At 36.3% G+C, this 22,837-nt stretch overlaps 1 protein-coding gene across 9 annotated transcripts in view; it reads left to right on the top strand.

Annotated features, from left to right (window-relative positions):
* PJA2 (praja ring finger ubiquitin ligase 2) overlaps positions 1–22,837 on the top strand; it is a 135,012-nt gene that overhangs the window by 29,349 nt on the left and 82,826 nt on the right. For 4 of the 9 annotated variants that reach the window (XM_069088146.1, XM_069088147.1, XM_069088148.1 and 1 more), the window contains one exon: positions 12,649–12,746. The exons of the other annotated variants lie outside the window; for them this stretch is intronic. In XM_069088146.1, the coding sequence (XP_068944247.1) occupies positions 12,737–12,746 (10 nt within the window). In that variant the 5' untranslated portion in view covers positions 12,649–12,736. The remainder of the gene's footprint in view (positions 1–12,648; positions 12,747–22,837) is intronic. 9 annotated transcript variants of the gene reach the window in all.

The following is a 22,837-nucleotide window of genomic DNA, read 5'->3' as shown; positions in this document are numbered from 1 at the left end:
ACACACACACACACACACACACACACACACACACACAAACCTAGCTGTGTGACCTCAGGCAAGTCACTTAACCCCAGTTGCCCTCCAAAAACAAACAAACAAACAAATAAATTTAGTATCACACAGAGGGCTATAGTGTGTTTGAACAGGATACAACACATAGCAAGGAATTTTTTATTCTAAAACAAGACCTGGAGTAAAAGTAAGTGTGTATATGTGTGTGTGTGTGTGTGTGTGTGTGTGTGTGTGTGTGTGAGTGTGTGACTGTTGGTCATGTAGCAAGGGATAAACAATGGATATAGTCATCATTGAATAATAGAATTTTAGAGATGGAAGGGCTTTGAGTCCAGTAAGCCTGAATTAAGACTACCCAGTTTTCTGCCTTTAAACTTTATTCTACCTTTGTGCTCTCCAGTCTGAAAAACAGCTTTTTATACCTTTCTCTAAATTTTAGCCCACTAAACCAGGGTCCTGCACTCCACTATTGAGTCTAGTCTACTTGGTTGTTTCTGTGCTATTTAACTATTTATTCAGTTTTAACAGAGTGCATTTAAGTAAAATACTTCACAGCACCAGCCAGAAGAAATATTTGGAAAAGTTCTGAGTCTGTAATACCAGTTACCTATCCTGCTTCGAGCTAATATCTGATGGAATCAATCTGTATAATATATATCACCACTTTCTCCTGTCTCCTCTTTGGGCTCAGTACTTTGTCTTTTCAAAAATCATCCTTTTCTCATCTATGCAACCTAACATCTGCCTTCTCTCCACCTCTTCTTCCCCATATCTCTCAAAAAAAGAACCAGAGCTGAAGCAATGGGCACTTCAGAAGGTCTACTTTTGGAAGGATGAAAAGCAATAAATCCAGCCAAATGTGTGGGGCTCAAACTTAACTATAGATGGCAAGCTAGAAAGTTGACCACCAGGGGTGCAGGGCTTCATCATTTCCCTCTTCACCACAGGGTGAAGTGAAAAGTCAGAAAACCAAGCAGTTTCTAGTATCCTGTTAAATTTTCCTTCCAGTAGAGTGAAAAGTAGGGATACCTGGGAGCACTGCTAAAAAACTCCTTTTAGTTGTAGGTGTAATGATCAGAAAAGGTGACTTAAAATCTTTCCTTTTGACTGTAGTAGGTAAGTTGTCACTATTTCACAGTGTGGAAAGAACAGGTCACAGGGATTTGGCAACAAAGTGGTGATGTCACCAGTGGAGGAGGCATGGCAATAACTTCACCAAGGGGTAGGGCCTGGGGTGGGGCCAGTTACATCACAGTATGGGTGGGGTTTGAATTTAATAGATGATTGCAGAAGGGGTTGTAACATTTTGACAGGTAGTAAGTATAGCTTCTTACTACTAGCAGATTTAGATGTAACTAAAAGCAGCATAAGCCAAATGGAACAGGTTGTACTGAATAGGAGAGTTATATGTCTGTATTGCTTTCTGGTGTCTATTTGATATCTATACCATTTTTCCTACCTGTGGAGTCAAACTCTGTAAACTTAATCAGCTTTCATTAGTATCTTTTCATTTCTGAGTGTTGGTGGTTTATTTCATACTTTGGTACAGTAGGTCTTAACATAAGATGATAAATAGGAAGAGATGTTAAAGTAATTGAATCCAGCTTCATTGTTTTGTCACTTGTTTTTCAGTCACATCCAATTCTTTGTGACCCCATTTGGGATTTTCTTGGCAAAAATACTGGAATAGTTTGCCTTTTCCTTTACCAGCTCATTTTGCAGATGAAGAACCTGAGGCAAATAGGGTTAAGTGACTTGCCTAGGATCACACAGCTAGTTCTTGTCTGAGGTCATATTTGAACTCAGGAAGATGAGTCTTCCTCAGCATTATATCTAGTACATCTAGGCTCCCTTTCTTTGGGTTTACACATAAGGAAAGTGAAGTTAAATGGTTTGTTCAAATTACACAGGTGGTAAATAGAGCCAGGATTCAAACCCAGGTCTTCTGATTCCACTGTCGAACTACTGGCATAAATCATATTGGTAGTCAATACCTGCTCTATAGTAAGAGAATTGTCCTCTAACAAAGTTCACTAAAAAAAAGAGTGATGTCACTACAGTTATTACTAGATTCTCTCATTTGAAAAGATAATCTACCCTGCATATCTGGACCAATATTACAATACTAAGCAACTAGATTTACAGCCAATGAACAAATGTGAGAAATGACTAACTAAAAAAGTAGCTGTCCAAAGTAGATACTCTCCCTTGAGCTCTTGGAGTATTTATTATGTTTACTTTAGCAAGTGAATGTAAGAAGATAAGAATACTAAATTAAAATGAAATGTTGATTTGCACAGTTATAGAACAGGTGTGATTTGTTGCAAAAAGGACTTACCTTAGAATGAATGAGTGGACATAAATTTGAATATAAATTCTGTAATTTAGTCCCTTTGTGACATCAAAAAAATCACAACTTTCCGGTTCTTTCTGAGGAGCCATGATTTCTGTGGTCCCTCAGTTCTAGGTCCAAATAAGGTGAATACAGTTTCTCTTAAATTCTATATAAATTCAGAGTCTGGCATAAATTTATATTCAGAAGTTTCTATATTTATTTATAATTTTTAGCTTTGTTCTCTACAAATAACTAAAATTAGTTGGCCCATATTTTTTTTTATAATTATAAAATCATTTTACCAAAGGGAAATGTAAATCAATTTGATGACCACCAAAACCAGTTATTTATTCATAAAGTGGGTTTTGAACTAGCTAAATGGTTTCAGGGACTTAGAAGAAAGTTATTAGGTAAAACTAAATATGGTCTATTCTATTTTTTCCTCCTTCATCTTCCCCCTTGTCCTCCAAAAAGATTGGCTCTCACTATATTTATTCATTGCTTAAGATTTTCATTTCTAGAAAAGATCCTTAAATACTAGTATCGACTTTCAGTGATAAATCCAAACAGTTCTGGATACAAACTTTTGTTTTAATAACTATGGAAATAATGCCAGCTTGTGTCTTTAATCTTTTCTTGATGGTAAAATTTAATGATTGTTCTCTGAGTCTTGTTCAATTAAATTTAACTTCTAAAAGAGCAGTGCTTTTATCTTTGTTAGTGATCAAAGATCAAAATTAATGATAATTTATTTCATTATCGCCAGTATGAATATCTCCGCTGCTTTCCATGCTGGTGACAGCTACTCGTGTAAAATACAAAGTAAAATCAATATACCAAGGTATATTGAAAATCTTTGGAGTTTTAATAGCTTTGATTATGTCTCCAACAAGCATTTATTAAGTGCTTAATATGTGCAAGGCACCTGGGTGGAGCAATACATATACAATACCATACAAAATAAGATTAGGTTCATTTATTTAATTAAAGGTCATAAGTTATTTGAACATGTATTGGGGTTGCCAAACTGGGTGAAAACATTTAACAGATACTAAAAGAAACAATTTGGTTTTCATGGAACTTGATACCAACTTATTGACCATTCAAAGGATTAATCATATAGTTGAGATAAGAGAATTTTGAACATGCATCACATTTTTGGCATAGGATATATCAGTTTTTTAGGGACTAGAAAGTTTCTAGGCTTCTAGCATTCCAACAGCCTTGCCATAGCATTCCAGTTGCCTGTAATGCTATGCACAGAAGCTCTCCAGAAGAACTGCTACTGGGAACAGCTTTTTTAAGGTTCTGATTACTCAGTATAGTGATCATTCTATTTATTCCATAACAAAAGCAAAACATCCATGGAAAATCAAGGTACAGCATAATTCAAAATACAGCATTCACCATATTACAACTTATCACAGAAAATCACAATATAATATTCACAACATAGTCTCAAAGTAAAATTGTCACTCTTAAGTTAACTCAATCAGTCACTTAGCAGTATCAAAGTACAATATTCAAAGTCTTCCACTCTTGGGGCAAAGTCTTGATTAACTCAATTAGTCACTTATCAGTGGTATCAAAGTACAGTATTCAAAGTCTTCCACTCTTGGGGCAAAGTCTTGATTAACTCAATCAGTCACTTATCAGTAGTTTCAAAGTACAGTAGCCAAAGTATTCAAAGTACAATCAGTCACTTATTCAGCAAAGTCTTACTAAGTATCATACACAAAACTCTCCACCCCTTAGGTCACTAGTAAACTATAATTCCATAGTTACTCAGTACCCAAGGAGAGGTCTTTTCACTTGACTTGGGGCCTGTTCTCAGATTCCCTGGATTCCCTTCCATGGTCCCAGATTCTACCTGGGTTCAATGGCAGACAGCTCCCAGTTCCTCGACCAACTGTCTGGGCAGGTCCTGCTCCACACTGGCATCCACAGTGTCTGGTCCATGTCAGCTCCTTCACCATTTCTGCTCCAAGGAATTCAAGGCTCAACCAAGCCGCAAACAAAGTCTCAGCATCCCAGTCATGCTTCAGTCACTTGGGCTTCTGGCTCCTGGGCTCCAGGACTCCTGGCTCCAGATTCCAGACTCTTGGGCTCCTGGTTCCTGGGGTCCTGGCTCCAGGCTCTGGGATCCTGTTCAGAAGAAGCTCTACCACCACAAGCTTTCAGGACTCAGTTCTCCATTCTTCTGTAGCTGTTCTGCCCCCAGATCTTGGTCTCAAGGAAATTCTGACTGTGCCTCTCTGGGGCTTTTCTTATATACACAGTATTACTTACTTCACTTCCTTCAGCCAACCCCTTCCTGTTATATCAGTTAACAGGAGACAGGAGTTCATACCTTCTGTTCCCCTGATCAGAGGCTTGATAAGTTACTGTACCTGCTACTTTTGCCAACATAAAGGGATCTTCAAATTAAAAATTACATTACTATTACATTGCCATATACACCATTTTGGCCCTTCATTTCTTATTACCCTTTCCATCCTGGAAAGGAGAGAAAAAAATCTATTTTGCTTCTTTGTAAAGGAGGTAAAATCATGGCTGAAAAAAAAAAACCATTTTTGAAGTGTATATGGGTGTCTAATATACTTATCTCTCAATTTGAGATTATATAATGTAGTGGAAAGAATTCAGTAGGCAAAAGATAAATCAAGGTAAAAATACCAATAATTATATTTTTGCTGGTTAAAAAGTGGCAGAAATCATCCATTAGTTATAATTTTTGATGCAAAAGCAATAGTGAATTTAGTTTTTAAAAAGACTTCTTTGTGAATGAAAATAAGCTTTCAGAATTAATACTTTTTTGTACATGGTCACTTCAGAATGAACAGTGCATCCCTCCCCAATGCCTTCAGGTTTTTTTAAAAAGTTATACAGTGCCTATGATTGACCACATCTTTTCATTTTTGTCATTTACTATTTGAATTTAATTACCTCAGGGATGGGAGATGCCTGCTATTATTATCCCCATTTTACAAATGATGAAATTGAGGCAAATAGAATTTAAGTGGCTTACCCAGGGTCACATAGCTAGGATCTGAAAATCAGGTCTTACTGACTCCAGGCCCTGTGCCCCATTTGCTGTCCCCTGGTTGTGCCAGTCATTATTTTTAATCCATTTGCTTTATTCTATATCACTGTTTCATCACATATTTCTCTGAATTATTCACATTTATTGTTCCTTGGCAGAATCATAGCAAGTATAGGAGACTATGATTGTTCTCCAAATACTGACACCTGAAGAAGGGAATTCTTTCCCCTCAAATCAACTAATCAGCAAGCATTTATTAAGTACCCACTTTGTGCCAAGCTCTCTGCTAGAAACGGGCAGGATTTTTATCAGAAAAAAACTTACATTCAAATGAGGGAAACAACAAAGACATATGAGCATATACAGAATAAATATAAAGTAAATAAAATACAGGGTAATGAGAGAGAGAGGACTCTAGAAGGGTATCAAGAAGAACTTTATTCCTTTTTGAGCTGTGTCTTGAAGAAAAGTATTCTATGAGGCTATGGTAAGAAGAGAAGGGAGGGTATTTCAGGCATGAGGGACAGATAGGACAGAGTGAAGGAAGAAGGAGATGGACCATCATGTGTGAGGAACTGGGAGAAAATCAATATGATCGAATCATGAGGGTTAAAGGAGGAATAATGTACCTTGAGGCTGTAAAAATAGATTAGGGCAAAGTTATGAAGGGCTTTAAATGTCCTCTCCAATAATAACCATCTAAAAAGAGGACTGTATCCTCACCAAGCTGGGCTGTCCCCTGTGGCCATTGATCCTCTTGCCCAACATGGATTCCCACCAGAATGAGGTAGACTGGTCTCTATACCTCCTACCCCTTCTTTCAGTTTTCTTAATATTCTATTAAATGAAAATAAAACTTATTTCATCTTATAAAACATATAGCCAACATGGAAAATGGATAAAGCACTGCCTGAGTCACAAAAACCTGAGTTTCAGGTCTGACACATACTATGTGTGATCCTGGTCAAATTACTTACTTTAACTTCCCAGAACACCTGGAAACTCTGTAAAATTATGCATTGTAGAGAAGGTGCTAATCAGTCTTAGTAGAGAAGGTTCCTCAGCAAGAAGACCCTGTACCGATGAGGTATAGTTTAAAACATTCTCTCTCTCTCTCTCTTTCTCTCTCTCTCTCTCATGCTATTCCATAACTGATTCTCTACCCCATTCCACAGGAGACTATTAAACTTTTTCTTTTCTTCTCAAGCCTCTGACAACAACCACATCTCTCTATTTTTGAAAGGAGGGCACTGTCATACACTTTACTGAAAAATACAGCCCATTTTCCATGAACTCCTTTTCCACCCTTTCTCTGCACCTGAAACTTACTTGATAAATGTCCCATTCTCTCTTCCTTCCCTTCCCCCACACCCCAATACTGGGTTATTGGATTCCCGGTTCTTCTTTGTCTAATCTCTTTAGTTGATCTACCTACAACTCTATTCTTTAACCAATATCAGATGATTTTGAAGACTGCTGCCTTAAAATATAGTCTGAGGTCTAGAAGTTCTATTTCCTCTTTGTCTTTTCATTATTTCTCCTCATATTCTAGATCTTTTTATTTTTCCAAATGAATTTTGTTATTATTTTATCAAGTTTTATAAATGTGATTAGTATAGTATTAAAGGTATAAATTAATTTAGTAGTATTGTCATTGTTATTATATTGGCATGACATAGACATGAGCACTGAATATTCTTCCAGCTATTTAAGTTTTTTATTTCTTTAAGAACCATTTTGGGGGCGGCCAGGTAGCACAGCAAGTAAGAGCACTGGCCCCAGTGTTGGCATGACCAGGGATCGAATCCAGGCTCAGATACTTAGCACCACACCCAGAAATAACTGGCCTTGTAACCTTGAGCAAGTTACTTAACCCCAATTGCTTTAAAAAAAAAAAAAGAACCATTTTGTATTTGAATCTAAACAAGTCTTTTGTGTTCTTTGGTAGGTTGATGCCTAGATACTTTATGTATTTTGTAGTTATTTGTAATGAGATTTCACTTTTTATTATTGCTTCTTGAATTTTTTTTATTATGTAGAAATACTATTGATTTTTGAGAGAATATCTTTATAGGCTAAAATTTTATTGAAGTTAATAATATATCAGTATCTTTGCTGATTCCCAATGATTTTCCAAGTCTACCATGTCATCAGCACATAGCAATGTTTTTATCTCCTCTTTACCTGTATTTATGGCTTTAATTTCTTTCTCTTATCTCATTGCTGATGCTAGCATTTCCAGAACTATATCAAGTAATAGTGGGAGAGTGTGTATCCATGATTTATTTCCGTATTTATTGGAAAAAGCTCTAGTTAGTATATTGCATGTGTTGCTTGCTTTTGATTTTAGACAGATTTTTTTTTTAGAAAAATCTAATGAAATCAAAGCTATCTATAGTAATATGAAGAAGTGCTCTAAATTACTTTGGATTAGAGAAATGCAGATTAAAACAACTCTGTGGCACCTCACACCTATCATTGGCTAACATGACAAAAAAGGGAAATGATAAATGTTGGAGAGGATGTGGGAAAATTGGAACACTAATGCATTGTTGGTGGAATTGTGAACTGATTCAACCATTCTGGAGAGCAATATGGAACTACATCCAAAGGACAACCAAACTCTGCATACCCTTTGATCCATCAATACCACTACTGAGTCTGTATCACAAAGAGATCATAAAAAAGGGAAAAGGACCTATATTTACAAAAATATTTATAGCAGCTCTTTCTGTGGTAGCAAAAAATTGGAAATTGGGGGCGTGCACATCAGTTTGGAGAAAGGCTGAACAAGTTGTGGTATAGGAATACAATGGAATACTATTGTATAATAAGAATTTGTGTATTATGGGTATAGATCATTCTTTACAAATTTGATTTAAAATTTCCTATGAATCCATGAGGACCGGGAGATTCTTACTTTGGTAATGCTTATACAACTAGTTATATTTCTTTTTCTGAGATTGGGTTAAGATCTCTAGATGGTCTTCTGACAGTTTGGGTATTTTATATTTTTGTAGGTATTCCTCTATTTCCTTGCATTCTCATTTGTTAACACATACCTGTGCCTATTAACTTCTGATTATTCTTTTTATTTTGATTTTGTTGTGACTTTACATTGTTAATATGCTATTTTAGTGATTTTATTTTCTGCGTTCTTTGTAATCAGATTAGTTTAAGATTTACCCATTTATTAGTCTTTTCAAAGAACCAGCTTTTAGTTTTATTTATTATGTCTGTGTGAGGTTGTCTTAGGGGTTTTTTGTTGTTTTTGTTGTTGTTTCCAGTTTATTTTTCCTCTAATTTTTGGTACTTATTTTAGATGTTTATTTGTTGGTTTTCTAATTTTTTTAATGCATATTCAGTTCGTTAATCTTCTCTTTTTCTGTTTTGTTAATGTATGTTTGTAGGGATATGGTTTTCCCCTTGTACATTTTTTTTAGTTTGCATCACAGATATTTTGATAGGTTGTTTCATCATGATCATTTTCTTTCACATAATCTTTCACATAAATATTCTTTGATTTGTTCCTTGACCTGCTTATTTATGATTTCACCACTAAGTCTTGATTTGGGTCTGTTTCTTTTGTGTGTGGTCTTTGAGCTAATGATTATTATTTATTATGTTACAGTTTGTAAAGGATACATTTACCATTTTTGCCTGTTTACATTTCTTTGCAGTATATCTGTGCCCTAACACATGGTCAGTATTTGTAAAAATTCCTTGTGCTGAGAAATATGTATATTTTTTAGTCCTATTTAGAATATACAATAAGTCTTTTAGCTTTAGTTTCTCTAAGCAGTTTTTTTCACTTCTATATTTTCTCTTTGGTTAATCTTTTTGTTAGACTTGAAATATGTCACTGTTATGTTATCTGTATTCTTATTGATGAATTAATATTTCCTTTGGCACAGTGGACAGGACATTAGGCTTGGCATCAGAAGACTCATTTTCATGAAATCAAATCCAGCCTCAGAAACTAGCTGTGTGACCCTGGGCAAGTCAGTTAACCCTGTTTGCCTTGGTTTATCATCTCTAAAATGAGCTGTAGAAGGACATAGTAAACCACCCCAGTATCTTTGCCAAGAAACCCCCCGAAAAACCAGGAGTTGCAATCATGCTATCTGATAAAGCAAAATCAAACATACAAAAAATAAAAAGACTAAACAAGAACACCACATTATATTGAAAGGAAGACTGTTCAACAAACCAACATTTGTATTTAACTTATGTGCTCCACTTGCCTTTGTTGTTGCTGTTGGTCAATCATTTTCAGTTGTGTCTGACTCTTTGTGACCCCAGGGTTTTCTCAGCAAAGAGACTGTAGTCTCCCTAGACAAGTCCTAGTGCCAGCTTCCCATGTCCCTTCACTGAGCATCTCTCTTCACTCATAGGAACATTCATCAGTGACTTACTCCCACCACCAAAACAACATCTTTTCCTTTTCCATACTTTCACTCATCTTGCTCTCTCCCTGCCTCTTTTCAGGCTCTCCTCTTATTGAAGGATGGCAAGTTACTTTCCTCTCATTGCTAGCCCAGGACTTGACCTGGGCACACCATACACTTTTCCTCTTCTATCCTTCCTTCTCTCTCCCCTCCCCTCTCCTCCCCCCCTATTTTATACACCCTTCCATTTTGTAATTTAGTATTTAGTTCAACCTCTAAAAAATTGATTCACCTTTAATCGGGTACTCTTATGTTTAGTTCATGATGCCCTGGGCCTACCTTTCCATAACCACCTTCATCTGACTTCTGCCTTCATCTCTGTCTCCTTTTGTACATTTGCACAGACATTTCTTAACTCTTTCAGTTGTTACTTGGTTGGTATCCTTTACAGTTGCATCAATTCATCCCTCCTGCATTTCTATTGTCAGGGCTATTCAAGAATCAAATCATCTCTTCAGGTCTGAATTTCTTTGTAAGAGGGTTTCAGATACCTCTTTATTATCAGATTTCCATCTTTTTTTCATTTATGGTTAAGCTTAGATTCATAGGCCCTTAGGACCTTGGGTGCAGTCTTTTGACTGAGTCCAAGTTTTATTAAACAAATACTTTTATTAAGGGGATTTGTTCTGTGAAATTTGGATTCAATCAAAAGGTCCAACTTGAGAACCTAGAGGGCCACATGTGGCCCCTAGGCCACAAGTTCTCCAACCCTGGGCTAGGTCACCTTGAACTGTATCTCAAGCTGCATTGCTTTTTCAAAAATGTCATTCCATTTCTTTCAGTCTTTTCTGTTACATTGTTAAGATTTCTTATGTATTTGAAAGTCCTTTACCTGGTCACTTGTAGAATTTCTTGTTTCTCCATGGAATTGTTAAATTTAACAACTATGTTGCAGGCTTGTGGTTTTTTTTTTTTTTCTGGAAGTGAGTAGATCTCTGGATTCTTGGATTTGGTATTTAGTTTCCTTTGAACAGTTTTCTTTCGTTGCTTCTTGCATCATGATGTTCAAGTTTTTTTCACTTGACTTCTGAGAGAACCATATATTAGGTTGTCTCTACACATCTGATCTTCTAGATCAATGCATTTTTCTTTCTTGAAATTTATGTTTTCTTTTAATGTTATTGCTTTTTGTTCCTCATCTTCTAGACTCCTTTGCCACTATGTATTTGCAGTCATAATCAATTTTCCTTTCTTTTGTTTGTTTTGTGTCACCCTGGATTAAAGTTTTTATATTTGGCCAATTATTTTTGTTATGCAGACCAAAAAATTTTGCTCTTACACATCTTATTTCTCTTTTTGTATATATAGCTATAGCTTTGCTCCCAAGAGCATAGTAGTAAGTGGGGGAGATGAAAGTGCTAAGTGATCATGAGTTAGATGTTATTTTAGGAGTTTTGATCTTCTTTGGGTCTTTGTGTCTTAGATCATAGAGCCACTTGAAATTTGTTTCCAGTGCATAATTCCTGTTTTAGAAATGCCTGAGGGGTTATAAGGATCAGAGAAAAGGTCTGGTCCTCCCCTTTTTTGATTACATGACTCAAAAGTCTGTCTTGTTTTTTTTTTTTTATCATCATAGTTTGACTCTATTTTCCTTCTCCCTCCTGCCTGCCCCCCCATCACTATTATATATAATAGAACATTTTTTAAGCAAAAAAAAAAAAATAGCGTAAATGTTCAATGAATTGAAAAAATCTCAAAATATGTGCAGTGTACATTTGAGGACCTCTCCTACCTCTGCAAAAATGTGGAATGGGAATGTTTTCTCATATCTCTTCTTTCAAGCATACTGCCTTATAATTTTGTGATTCACTTTTGATATTCTTTCTGGTTCTTTCCACATGTTTCTAGTCATATGTTTATTGTTTTCTTGTTTCTGCTTACTTCTCTCAGTATCAGTTTATGTCGATGTTTCCACGTTTCTCTGTATTAATCACATTTGTCATTTAAAACATAAAATTACATAATATATGTATAATAAATAATAATTACATATATATTTATATACATATATAAATATAGTTACATTAAAAATGTAATATTCCATTACATTCATTTACCATGGTGTTTTGGTTTTGTGGGTTTTTTTGGAGGGGGGAAGGCAAGACATTTGAGGGTAAGTGACTTGCCCGAGGTCACATGGCTAGGTAAGTGTCAAGTCTCTGAAGCTGGATTTGAATTCAGAGGTGGTGCTCTACTCACTGCACCACCTACCTGCCCCTCCATGGGTTTTTTTTTAACCATTCTCCAGCTGATGGTCATCTGCTTTGTTTCTAATTCTTTACTACCTTGAAAAAATGCTTTCTCTTTTCTTAGTATTTTTTGTAAAACTGGCCGCTCCTTTCATATCCCCAACAAAACCCCTTTGTTGTTCCCCACTGCCCCATCAGACTTTCCTGTCATCAGTCAGCTATTACCTCTCCTTTAATGTTCACCTCATCCTGTTCAGATCCCTGTTGCTATCATTTATAAGTCACCAATTAATTTTCCCTTCCTCTCCCAAATGTTCTTGACCTTGCTTACTATCTTTTTATCCATCCTAACTCCTTTGTCCTCTGAAGACTTTGGTTCCTGTTTCTTTACCTCCTCTACTCAGATGACTTCCATCTCCACCCTAGCACAGTCATGCATTAGAATGATTGTATATTAAACTTCTCTCTCCCTCCCCATCTCCCCCATCACACTAAATTTGCTTCCAAGTGCCAAAAATCCTAATTTTAGTTTTGCTGTGATATAATAAATTTAAACCCAGTCATAGTCTTTATTTTAGTATCTAATTAAAGTTTTTTTGATTTGTTGGCTTTCAACAGAGGAAGCTGGTGATGTAGGGGATAGAGTGCAGGGCCTGCAGTCAGGAAGACCTGAGTTCCAGTCAGACTTTAGACACTTATTTGCTGTATGACCCTGGGTAAGTCACTTAATCTCTGCCTTAGATTCCTCAACTGTAAAATGGGGGATAATCACAGCACCTACTTCTGTAATATAATATCAAGCAAAGGCAACTTCCCAGGTTCAAAATACCAGCATAGGTGCTCTCTATTTTATTCAGTAACAAACCCAGAACAGAGAAGATCAAAACATGACATCATTCAAAATACAGCATTTACTAAGTGTGATTAAATAATCTCCAAGGCCTACCCCACCCCAGGACTTTCCAATCATTCAATCAATTACAAAGTCTCTGTTCCAAATACTTCTCCACCCCTAGGCTATACCTTAATTAAGTCCACCACAAAGCCCCTCTTCTCAAATGGAGATTAGTTTCCAAACATAAGTAAAATACATTCATTTGCTCAACCATAGAACACAAAAAGGTCAAAAGTTCCCCACCCCTGGATCACAATTGAATCTACCCCAGTTACATCAAGTTTAAACACAGCACTTAATACCCAAATGGAGGTCTTTTCTTCATCTTGACAGGAGGCAAGTTCTCAGCAATCTTAGTTCCTGGAGAGACAAGGCTTAGCAAGGCCATAAGATACATTGCCAGTCCCTTCATGAATTTATCCTCTGTCTGTAGAACAGCCCTAGAACCCCTGAACACATTAGCAAAGCCCTCTCCCAGGATTTCTGTAAACATACAACAAGAAAATCCTTCTTCAGAGCTTCTGAACCAACAGAAAGGCTCCCAGACCCCTGCAACAACAGTACTGTCCCTCACCAGTGGACAGTATTCATTCTGTCTGCAGGACAGTCTCCAGACCCCTGCAACAACAGTACTGTCCCTCACCAGTGGACAGTATTCACTCTCTGTCTGCAGGACAGTCTCAGGCCTTCTTAACCAAATGCCAGGTTCCAGGACTTCTTCAACAGGACAGTCTTTCACCAGTGGACAAATCTGGCAAAATAACATCAAAACAGACAGACAAAGTACCAGCAAAACAGCCATGTCTCCTCAGTCCTTGGCAGCTCAGGGGGCAGGTCTCAAAAGTCCAGGGCAATTCAAAGCGGCCACCAGCAATCCTCTTAGTCTCTCTCTCTCTCCACGAGGTGCTGCTTCCAAAAAAGATCTTCCGCCTCTCTCCAGTGTCTCTCCAAATCTACGTCACCAGCTCCTCCCACTTCAGGACTTTCTTTTCACATCAACAAGCCCATCCCACAGGTGGGATTAACAAACTCTGGGTTTTAATACAATCAATTTGAAAACCAAGCCAATACAGGGGAATCTTTAATTGCCATTACTATCACAACTTCACAGGGATTTTGTGAGGATAATATTTATTAAAATGCTTGATACTGTACCTGGCACATAATATGCACTGTGTAAATGCTTATTTCCTTCTCTCTTTCAAGGTTTTTTTTTTAAATGCATGCCCAATTCACTGATCTTTTCGTTTTCATTTTGATTAATGAAAGTGTTTAGGGATTTTTTTTTCCTTATGGACCGCTTTGTCTTCATCCCCAAAATTTTCTTATGCTATCTGATTTTTGTCATCTGTGACTAGCTATTGGCTTTGTGATTAGTTCTTGGTCATACCTATTCTTGAAGATTAAATTATTTAATCTCCAATTAATTTTTAATCTCTTATTAAATAGACCTTTCCTTTTAAAAATATTTTATTTTTCCCAATTACATGTAAAAATAATTTTTAAAATTTGTTTATTAAAATTTTGAGTTCCAGATTCTCACTCTTGCTTTCTTTCTTCCTTCTTCTCCTCCCTGAGACAGTAAGCAATCATACAAAATATTCAGGATCCTTTTGGAGCTAGGACTTGGTCTGTGGTCCAGACAGCAAGAAAACTTGTAAAAAGATGGAGGTTGGAAATAGGGGAAGTAAAGGGAACTTATTGCAGTCTTTTCTTCTGGTGGTATTTAAGGACAAATTGTGTCATTGTGATTCTGTCTTTCTATATTACTCTTGATTCTTGTGTTTGTATTTCAAAGTTTCTACCCAGCTTTGGTCATTTTTCCTCTTGTGTAATTCAGATTTGCAGGGTAAGTTATTTTTGGTTGTAAATCTCTTTTGCCTTTGTAATATTATATTCCAAGTTCTCTCATTTTTCTTTTTTATTAGAAGCCGCTAGGGCTTGTGCAGTCCTGATGGAGTTCCTTGGTTACTGAACTGCTTCTTTCTAGATATTTGAAATTTTTTTTCTTTGACATGTGAGCTCTGGATTTTTGGCTGTGACGTTCCTAGGATTTTTCCTTTTGGACTTCTGTTAAGGAGGGGATCTGTGGATTCATTTTATTTGCTCCCTGAATCTAATTATCTGGGCACTTTTCATTTATTGTTTCTTGAAACATGGTGTCCAGCTTTTTAAAAAGAATGGTTTTCAAGGAATCCAGTGATTCTTAAATTATCTTTGCTCCCTGCTCATTTCATCCTAATAAGCCTCTGGGTTCTTAGAGCTTTCTTCCACTATGGGGTTAGGTTCACTTAGATCTTCAGTGGTCAAACCTATGAATCTTCAGGACCTCTTTGGAAGCTCAAAATAGAGAGTTAGGGATATAGAGATCTTAGGGTTGGGGCTTTGCAGTTCTGAGGTAGAAGAAATTTCCAAGATAAAGTTCTTAATAGATTTTTTTAAAAAATCAGTCCAGTAGAGTCTTCAAGAGTTGCCTGGATTAAGTGTGCAAGAGCCAGGCTGTCTTCCTTCTATTCAGGGTGCCATCTTGGAAGGAAAAAAAGCTATAGTAATGAAAATAGTCAAAAATAGAGAAATATTAATTATTCATTGGTAGGCTGATAGTGCTACCTTAATTAATTTACCTGTTCAGTGATGTACCAAACTACTAAAGATTTCTTTTCTACAGCTAGAAAAAATAATAACAATTCATCTGGAGGAATAAAAGATCAAGAATCTCATGCCAGATAATGAAAAAAAGATATGAGATAAAAAGGCCTAGCAGTATTAGATCTCAAACTACAAAGAAGTAATCATCAAAAATGATTTGGTACTGCTTAAAAACTGGAGAGACTGATTAGTGGAACAGATTAGGTTTAAGCAAACATGACTAGCATATGATATGCTTTTCAAAACCAAAGACACTGGCTGCTGGAATAAGGACCCACTATTTGACAAAATCTGCTGGGAAAATTGAAAAGCAATCTGGCAGAAAGTAGGTTTACAACTAACCTCATACTGTATACCAAAATGAGCTTCACATGAATACATGGCTTAAATCTAATAAGTCACTCACAGACATTAGAGGAGCAAGAAAGAAATTACCTTTCAGATTTGTAGGCAGAGGGGAAAGTTCATGACCAAGTAAGGGATAGAGAGGTGTGATAGTAATGGCAATTAAAGATTCCCCTGTATTGGCTTGGTTTTCAAACTGATTGTGTTAAAACCCAGAGCTTGTTAATCCCACCTGTGGGATGGACTTGTTGATGTGAAAAGAGAGTCCTGAACTGGGAGGAGCTGGTGACATAGATTTGGAGAGACAAGAGAGAGGCAGAAGAACTTTTTGGAAGCAGCACCTCGTGGAGGCAGAGAGAGAGACTGAGAAGATTGCTGAGGGCCACTTTGAATCGCCCTGGACTTTTGAGACCTGCCCCCAGAGCTGCCAAGGACTGAGGAGACATGGCTGTTTTGCTGGTACTTTGTCTGTCTGTATTGATGTTGTTTTGCCAGATTTGTCCACTGGTGAAAGACAGTCCTTTTCTTGAAGAAGTCCTGGAACCTGGCTGTTGGCTAAGAGCTCCTGAGACTGTCCTGCAGACAGAGAGTGAATACTGTCCACTGGTGAAGGACAGTGCTGTTGTTGCAGGGGTCTGGAGACTGTCCTGCAGACAGAGTGAATACTGTCCACTGGTGAAGGACAGTGCTGTTGTTGCAGGGGTCTGGGAACCTTTCTGTTGGTTCAGAAGCCCTGAAGAAGGATTTTCTTGTTGTATGTTTACAGAAATCCTGGGAGAGGGTTTTGCTAATGTTTTCAGAGGTTCTAGGACTGTTCTACAGACAGAGGATGAATTAATGAAGGGACTGGCAATGTATCTTATGGCCTTGCTAAGCCTTGTCTCCCCAGGAACTAAGATTGCTGAGAACTTGCCTAGTGTCAAGATGAAGAAAAGACCTCCATTTGGGTATTAAGTGCTGTGCTTAAACTTGATGTAACTCTGGGGTAGATTCAATTGTGATCCTGGGGTGGGGAACTTTCGACCTTTTTGTGTTCTATGGTTGAACAAATGAATGTACTTTACTTATGTTTGGAAACTAATCTCCATTTGAGAAGAGGGGTTTTGTGATGGACTAAATGAAGGTACAGCCTAGGGGTGGAGTAGTATTTAGAACAGGGACTTTGTAATTGATTGAATGAATGGAAGGTCCTGGGGTGGGGTAGTACTTGGAGATTATTTAATCACACTTAGTAAATGCTGTATTTGGAATGATGTCATGTTTTGATCTTCTCTGTTCTGGGTTTGTTACTGAATAAAATGGAGAGCACCTATGCTGGTATTCTGAACCTTGGGAAGTTGCCTTTGCTTGGCATTACATTACAAGAGGATCACAGGAGATAAAATGGATAGTTTTGATTCCACAAAATTAAAAAGTTCTTGCATATCAAAACCAATGCAATTAAAATTAGAAGAGAATAAATTAACAGAAAAAACTTTATGAAAAGTTTTTCTGATAAAGGTTTCATATCTAAGATATGTAAGAAATGGATTCAGGTTTATAAAAAACTACTATTACTCAATCAACAAATAGTCAAAGTATATAAAGTGATGGTTTTCAAGGGAAGAATTTTAAGTTATCAATAGTCCTATTAAAATGGCCCAAATCACTAATAATTATAGAAAAGCAAATCAACTCTGTGTTGCTCTACCTCACACCTATTAGATTAGCAAAGTTGACAAAAATGGAAAATGACAGAGGAGGGGACTTTAGATTTTATATCCTTGACCTATTTTGTGGGTCAGTTATTTTTAATATCAGATCTCTTAAATTTTTCTTTTAGTTTTTCAATCTTTTGATTTCGTTTTCTTTATAGCTTATCTCACGGGTCATTGATTTCTGCTTGGCATATTCTAATTTTTAGGTAGTCTAATATGTGAGTAATGTGTACCACTTTCTTAACTGTTACTATTTCCATTTCTTCCAGAGTTTCTTTTCATTTCATTTTTGATGTCTCACTTCATTTCTTCTAAGTATGTTGTCCTTGTGGAAATTTTTTTTCTTTCAGTCTCTAGCTTAATTTTTTTTTAATTATGTGAGCCTCTTTTCTAACAAAATACTTATGGTTTTTTCAGCCTAATGGAGTCCAATTTCTCAGTGTAAGTCAGATTCCTTCCTCCGTTAGTTTGTGTTGTTTCTTTACTAAACACTGAGCTTCATTTAGTGTTATAAATTCATAGGATTTTTTTTTCTCTAAAATAAAAATTATTTATCACATTCTCCTACCATTCTGGTTCCTACAGTAAATGGAATGCCTCTCAAAATGAATGATTATTTAGTAAATTAGTGTTTATAACATAGGAAAGGAAAAGAGTCCATACCTAAAACTTCTAACTTCCAAGATCTTTTTCTTTTTTTTCGTACAGGAAAGCTTTTCTTTTTTTTTTAATCAGTTAATTAATTTTTAGTTTTCAACATTCACTTCCATAAGATTTTGATTTCTTAATTTTCCCCCTTCTCCCCCTCTTTTTCCCTCCCCAAGACAGTATGCAGTCTTATTTAGGCTATAGATATGCATTCATATTAAACATTTTCACATTAGTCATGAATTAGAACCAATGAGATAAACTACAAGAAAGAAGAAATAACCAAATTAAAAAAAGTGAACAAATAGTATACTTCGATCTGCACTCAGACTCCATAATTCTTTCTCTGAATGTGGATAGCATTTTTCATCATGAGTCTTTTGGAATTGTCATAGACAGGAAAGTTTTTCTTACCTGTTAGTTTTCCTTATTTCCCAGGAGTTTGGGGGCAGCAGTTGGTTGGAGAATAAGGTGTTACCTATTTCTTGTGCTTACATATTTATGCTTTGAAATCATTGATCATTGTAATTAGTCAATGGAGGGAAGAAAAAGAAAGTTCATGCTGTCTGACTCAACCTGTGACTGACTTTGGGCTGTTTTTTTTTTTTTTTTAAGCAATTGGGGTTAAGTAACTTGCTCAAGGTTACAGGGCCAGTTATTTCTGGGTGTGGTGCTGAGTGTCTGAGCCCAGGATTCGATCTCCAGGTCGTCCCAACACTGGAACCGGTGCTCTTACTCGCTGAGCCACCTGGCTGCCCCGACTTTGGGCTGTTTTATTGAAGAAGTGTGCTTGTTTATATGTGTGGCCCTTGCTGAAGTCAGAGAAACCCCACCAGATCCCAGGAACACATCCCCAACACAGGTGGCCTAAGGTCTTTTGGTCTTTTGGTCAAACAAAGAAGCCAAAAATAGCATTGAGTTTATTCCTGTCCTGAATTTCTTAACTCGTTAACAATTTCCATATTTAAAGCATGCTGTAGGCATAGTAAACATGATTTATATTAACTCAGGACTTTTTCTTTAGCACTTCTCATCAATTAATTTGTATTCATGAAGAAAGAATGGCACCCTCAGGTACAAAAGCCCTAAATAACGACTCTATCTTTATTGGAAGGGTTATAGAAACAGAAATTGTGAAATAATTATAGCACTTAATGTTTAGCTGGCCTTATCATAAGTCTACTGTTGTAGATAACTTATTTAATCCATTTTTTTCTTTATCACTTCTCTTGGAATTTCTAACCTTTTGTTCCTTTAAATTAATTAATAGGCATTTATTAAATGCTCTATTTGCTAGACACTGGGGATACAAATACAAAAGTAGAATTGTTCCTGCCTTCAGGAAGCTTACTTTTTCAAATAGGAGATTACAACCCACTTAAAAGACAAAAATTCAGTACAATATATATGCAAAATAAATATACAGTATACGGGCAGGGATTATCAGTACTTGAGGCAATTGGTATTGACTGTGTTTGGCTACTTGTATAAAGTAATCATTTGATAGTTTAATTGATACTGCCCTAAATCTGTCAACTATTTTTATTATATTGACATTGTCCAACTATGAATAGTTAACATTTTTCCAATTGTTTAATTCTTTATTTATGTAAAGCATATTTATAAAAGTCTTATGAATGCCTTGGTAGACTAAATCCTAGAATGGATTAATTATTTATTTTAAATAAAGTTTCTCCTTTTTCTTCTCAAGTTTTTTTGGTTTGTAGTATGTAGAAGTATTGATGCTGTTATAGATTTATTTTGTATGCTGCTACTTTTATTGGAGCTATTGTCTTGATGAGTTTCTTTGTTGATTTTCTAGGGTTTTCTAAGTAAACTTATGTTATCTGCAAATAGGAATGATTGTATATTCTTTATACTGTTTTACATAATATAATTATAGAGCCATATAGTTGATATAGTGGATAAAGTACTGGGCCTGGAGTCAGGAAGACCCGAGTTCAAATCTGGCCTCAGACACTTCCTAGCTATGTGATGCTGGGCAAGTCACTTAACCCTGTTTGCCTCAGTTTCCTCATCTGTAAAATGAGCTGGAACACAAAATGGAAAACCACTATAGTATCTTTGCCAAGAAAATCCAAATGGGGTCACAAAGAGTCAGACACAACTGAAACAACTGAACAACAATATCATAACATTGTGATATATTATTAGATTATGTTTATTATATAATATACATCTTACCTGTCTTATTAATGTAAATATAATTTTTGGAACTTTATAAAATAATGAATAGAATAGGTTATTCCTGTACTTATTGGAAAAGCTTCTAGGGCTTCTCCATAATCAATAAATACTAACTTTTGTTTTAATGTCTTATATATACACATTATTGTGATCATATTAAAGAAAGGCCCATCCATGCCTGTGCTTTTTAGGAATTTTGGGTAGGTAGAGGGAAGAAGCCAGGAAATAGAGGGAAGATGGGCCTAGGAAAAATCTACAAACACGTACACAAATATTCATATTAGGGAAAGGAGTAAAGTATGAGTACATCAAGAATCATATATAAGGATCATTGGGAGATCAAAGGTCCCATAAGAATAAAGCTGGTGATTAGGACACTAGATTCTAAAATGCCCTTGAATAGATAGGAGTAAGAAAAAAGAAGGAATAAAAATATTACTAGCACATAGTAGACATTTCTTAAATGTAAAGAGGGTCCATGGAATTTAAAGGTTTAGTATTTTAGTGGCTGCAACCTTTTTCTTGAAACAAATCTATCTTCCATAAAATTAGTTTTCTTTCTGTGATGCCATATTGCTTCAAAAATTGGAATACCACAATGTCTGAAGAATTAAAAGATATAGGTCAATCAAAAAGCAGAGAATCTTACTTGCTATGAGAAAGCTACAATATAACGCACAGAAGAGGTATCATAAAAGATAAAATTTATTTTCAGAAATGTATAACCAAAAAGAGAAGTGGGCCAGAAAGCTCCAGGAAAAAAAAAGTGATCTGATCCTGAAAACAAGAGGGATAGATAACCCATGTGTGCCACTGATCATCAAACAATTTCTGGTGATCGAGATGACGGGCACCCAGCATGTTAGGTGGACTCTTTGTGGAGGATTTATGGGACTACATGAAAAGTAGTTGTAAAGGAAGAATAAGGTGTCAAAGTATTATGATCTATGGCCTTAGATGGAGAACCCATGTCTATATGATCACAAATACATCAAAATAGATAATCAGTAATGAAAAATATCTCAAAATAAAGCATCACTGTATTTAAATTTAATGTTCTTATAGTCTCATCAAGTTTCCAGTGTGACAGGCCTATAAGTTAGTGCACTTGCTCATAGGGGTCAGCTGAACTCATAATTTGCGGGATTCTAGTTTCATTTCATTCTAGATTCATTTCTTCAGATGCCACCTGCCTTCCAAGCCATATCTGTATCAGACCTCTGATAAAACGTTTAGATTACCCAAAAAAGTTGATCTCCCTCCAATTGTGTGCATGATGCTCAAGATTATTTTATATTAGTTTGTGATCATGGCAAATGTAAATATAAATATCACTTGCTATCTACTATAGGAGAGCAATTGCATAATTAATACAAAATTAATTTCTCTTGGGCTTTGGAATGTTTTGCAGCAGTTATACTTAAATATGTGATATCTAGATACTCATTCTTTTTTAATTTTTTTAATTAACTTCTGATTTACATCATTCATTTCCACCAGATTTTGAGTTACAAATTTTCTCCCCGTTTTCCCCCTACCCACCGCCCCAAAATAGCAGGCCCACAGGATATCCCCTCCTCTAATCTGCCCTCTCCCATATTTTCTTCCATACCCCTTTCGACTTTTCCAGTACGGCATGGTGGATCTCTATGCCCCAGTGCCTGTATATCTTATTTCCCAATTATATGTAAAATAGTATTAATAATAGTGTGTGTGTGTGTGTGTGTGTGTGTATTTAAACATTTGATTTTAAAACTTTGAATTTTACTTTCATTCCCTTCCTCCCTTGTCACCCACCCTTACTGGGAAGATAAGCAGTTCAGTATAGGTTGTACATGTCTAGCTAATGCAAAACAATGACATAGTAGATATATTGTAAAAGACTGACTATATTTCCCTCCCTCCTATCCCTCTACCCACTTGTTCTATTCTCTGCCTTGATCCCATCCCTTTTCAAAAGTGGGTGCTTCACTCCCACCCAGCCAGCCCTCCCTTCAATCATCGCCCCTATCGTCCCCTTCCCCCCTACTCTCCTATAGGGTAAGATACCCAATTTAGTGTGTATTTCATTACCTCCCCAAGCCAAATTCAGTGAGAATAAGGTTGACCCATTCCCTTTTGCCTTCCTATTCTTCCCCTCCATTGTAGCCATTTTGCCTTGCCTCTTCTCTATGAGATAGTTTACCCCATTCTGTCTCTCCCCATTTTCTCTCATTGTATTCCTCTCTCACCTCTTAATTTCACCTTTCAAGTAGCATCCCTTCCTATTAAATTGGTCCTGTGCCCTCTATGTATACCTGTAAACATATATACATACATTCACATATGTATTCATATGCCCATATACCCTCATATATAGACATAT

Source organism: Petaurus breviceps, unplaced genomic scaffold (assembly GCF_028583685.1).
Source record: "Petaurus breviceps papuanus isolate PSGF00001 unplaced genomic scaffold, PetGlider_PUasm1.0 184, whole genome shotgun sequence".
Lineage (NCBI taxonomy): Eukaryota > Metazoa > Chordata > Mammalia > Diprotodontia > Petauridae > Petaurus > Petaurus breviceps.
The sequence above is the reverse complement of the archived record's forward strand: the minus strand, read 5'-3'. Positions and strand labels throughout refer to the sequence as shown.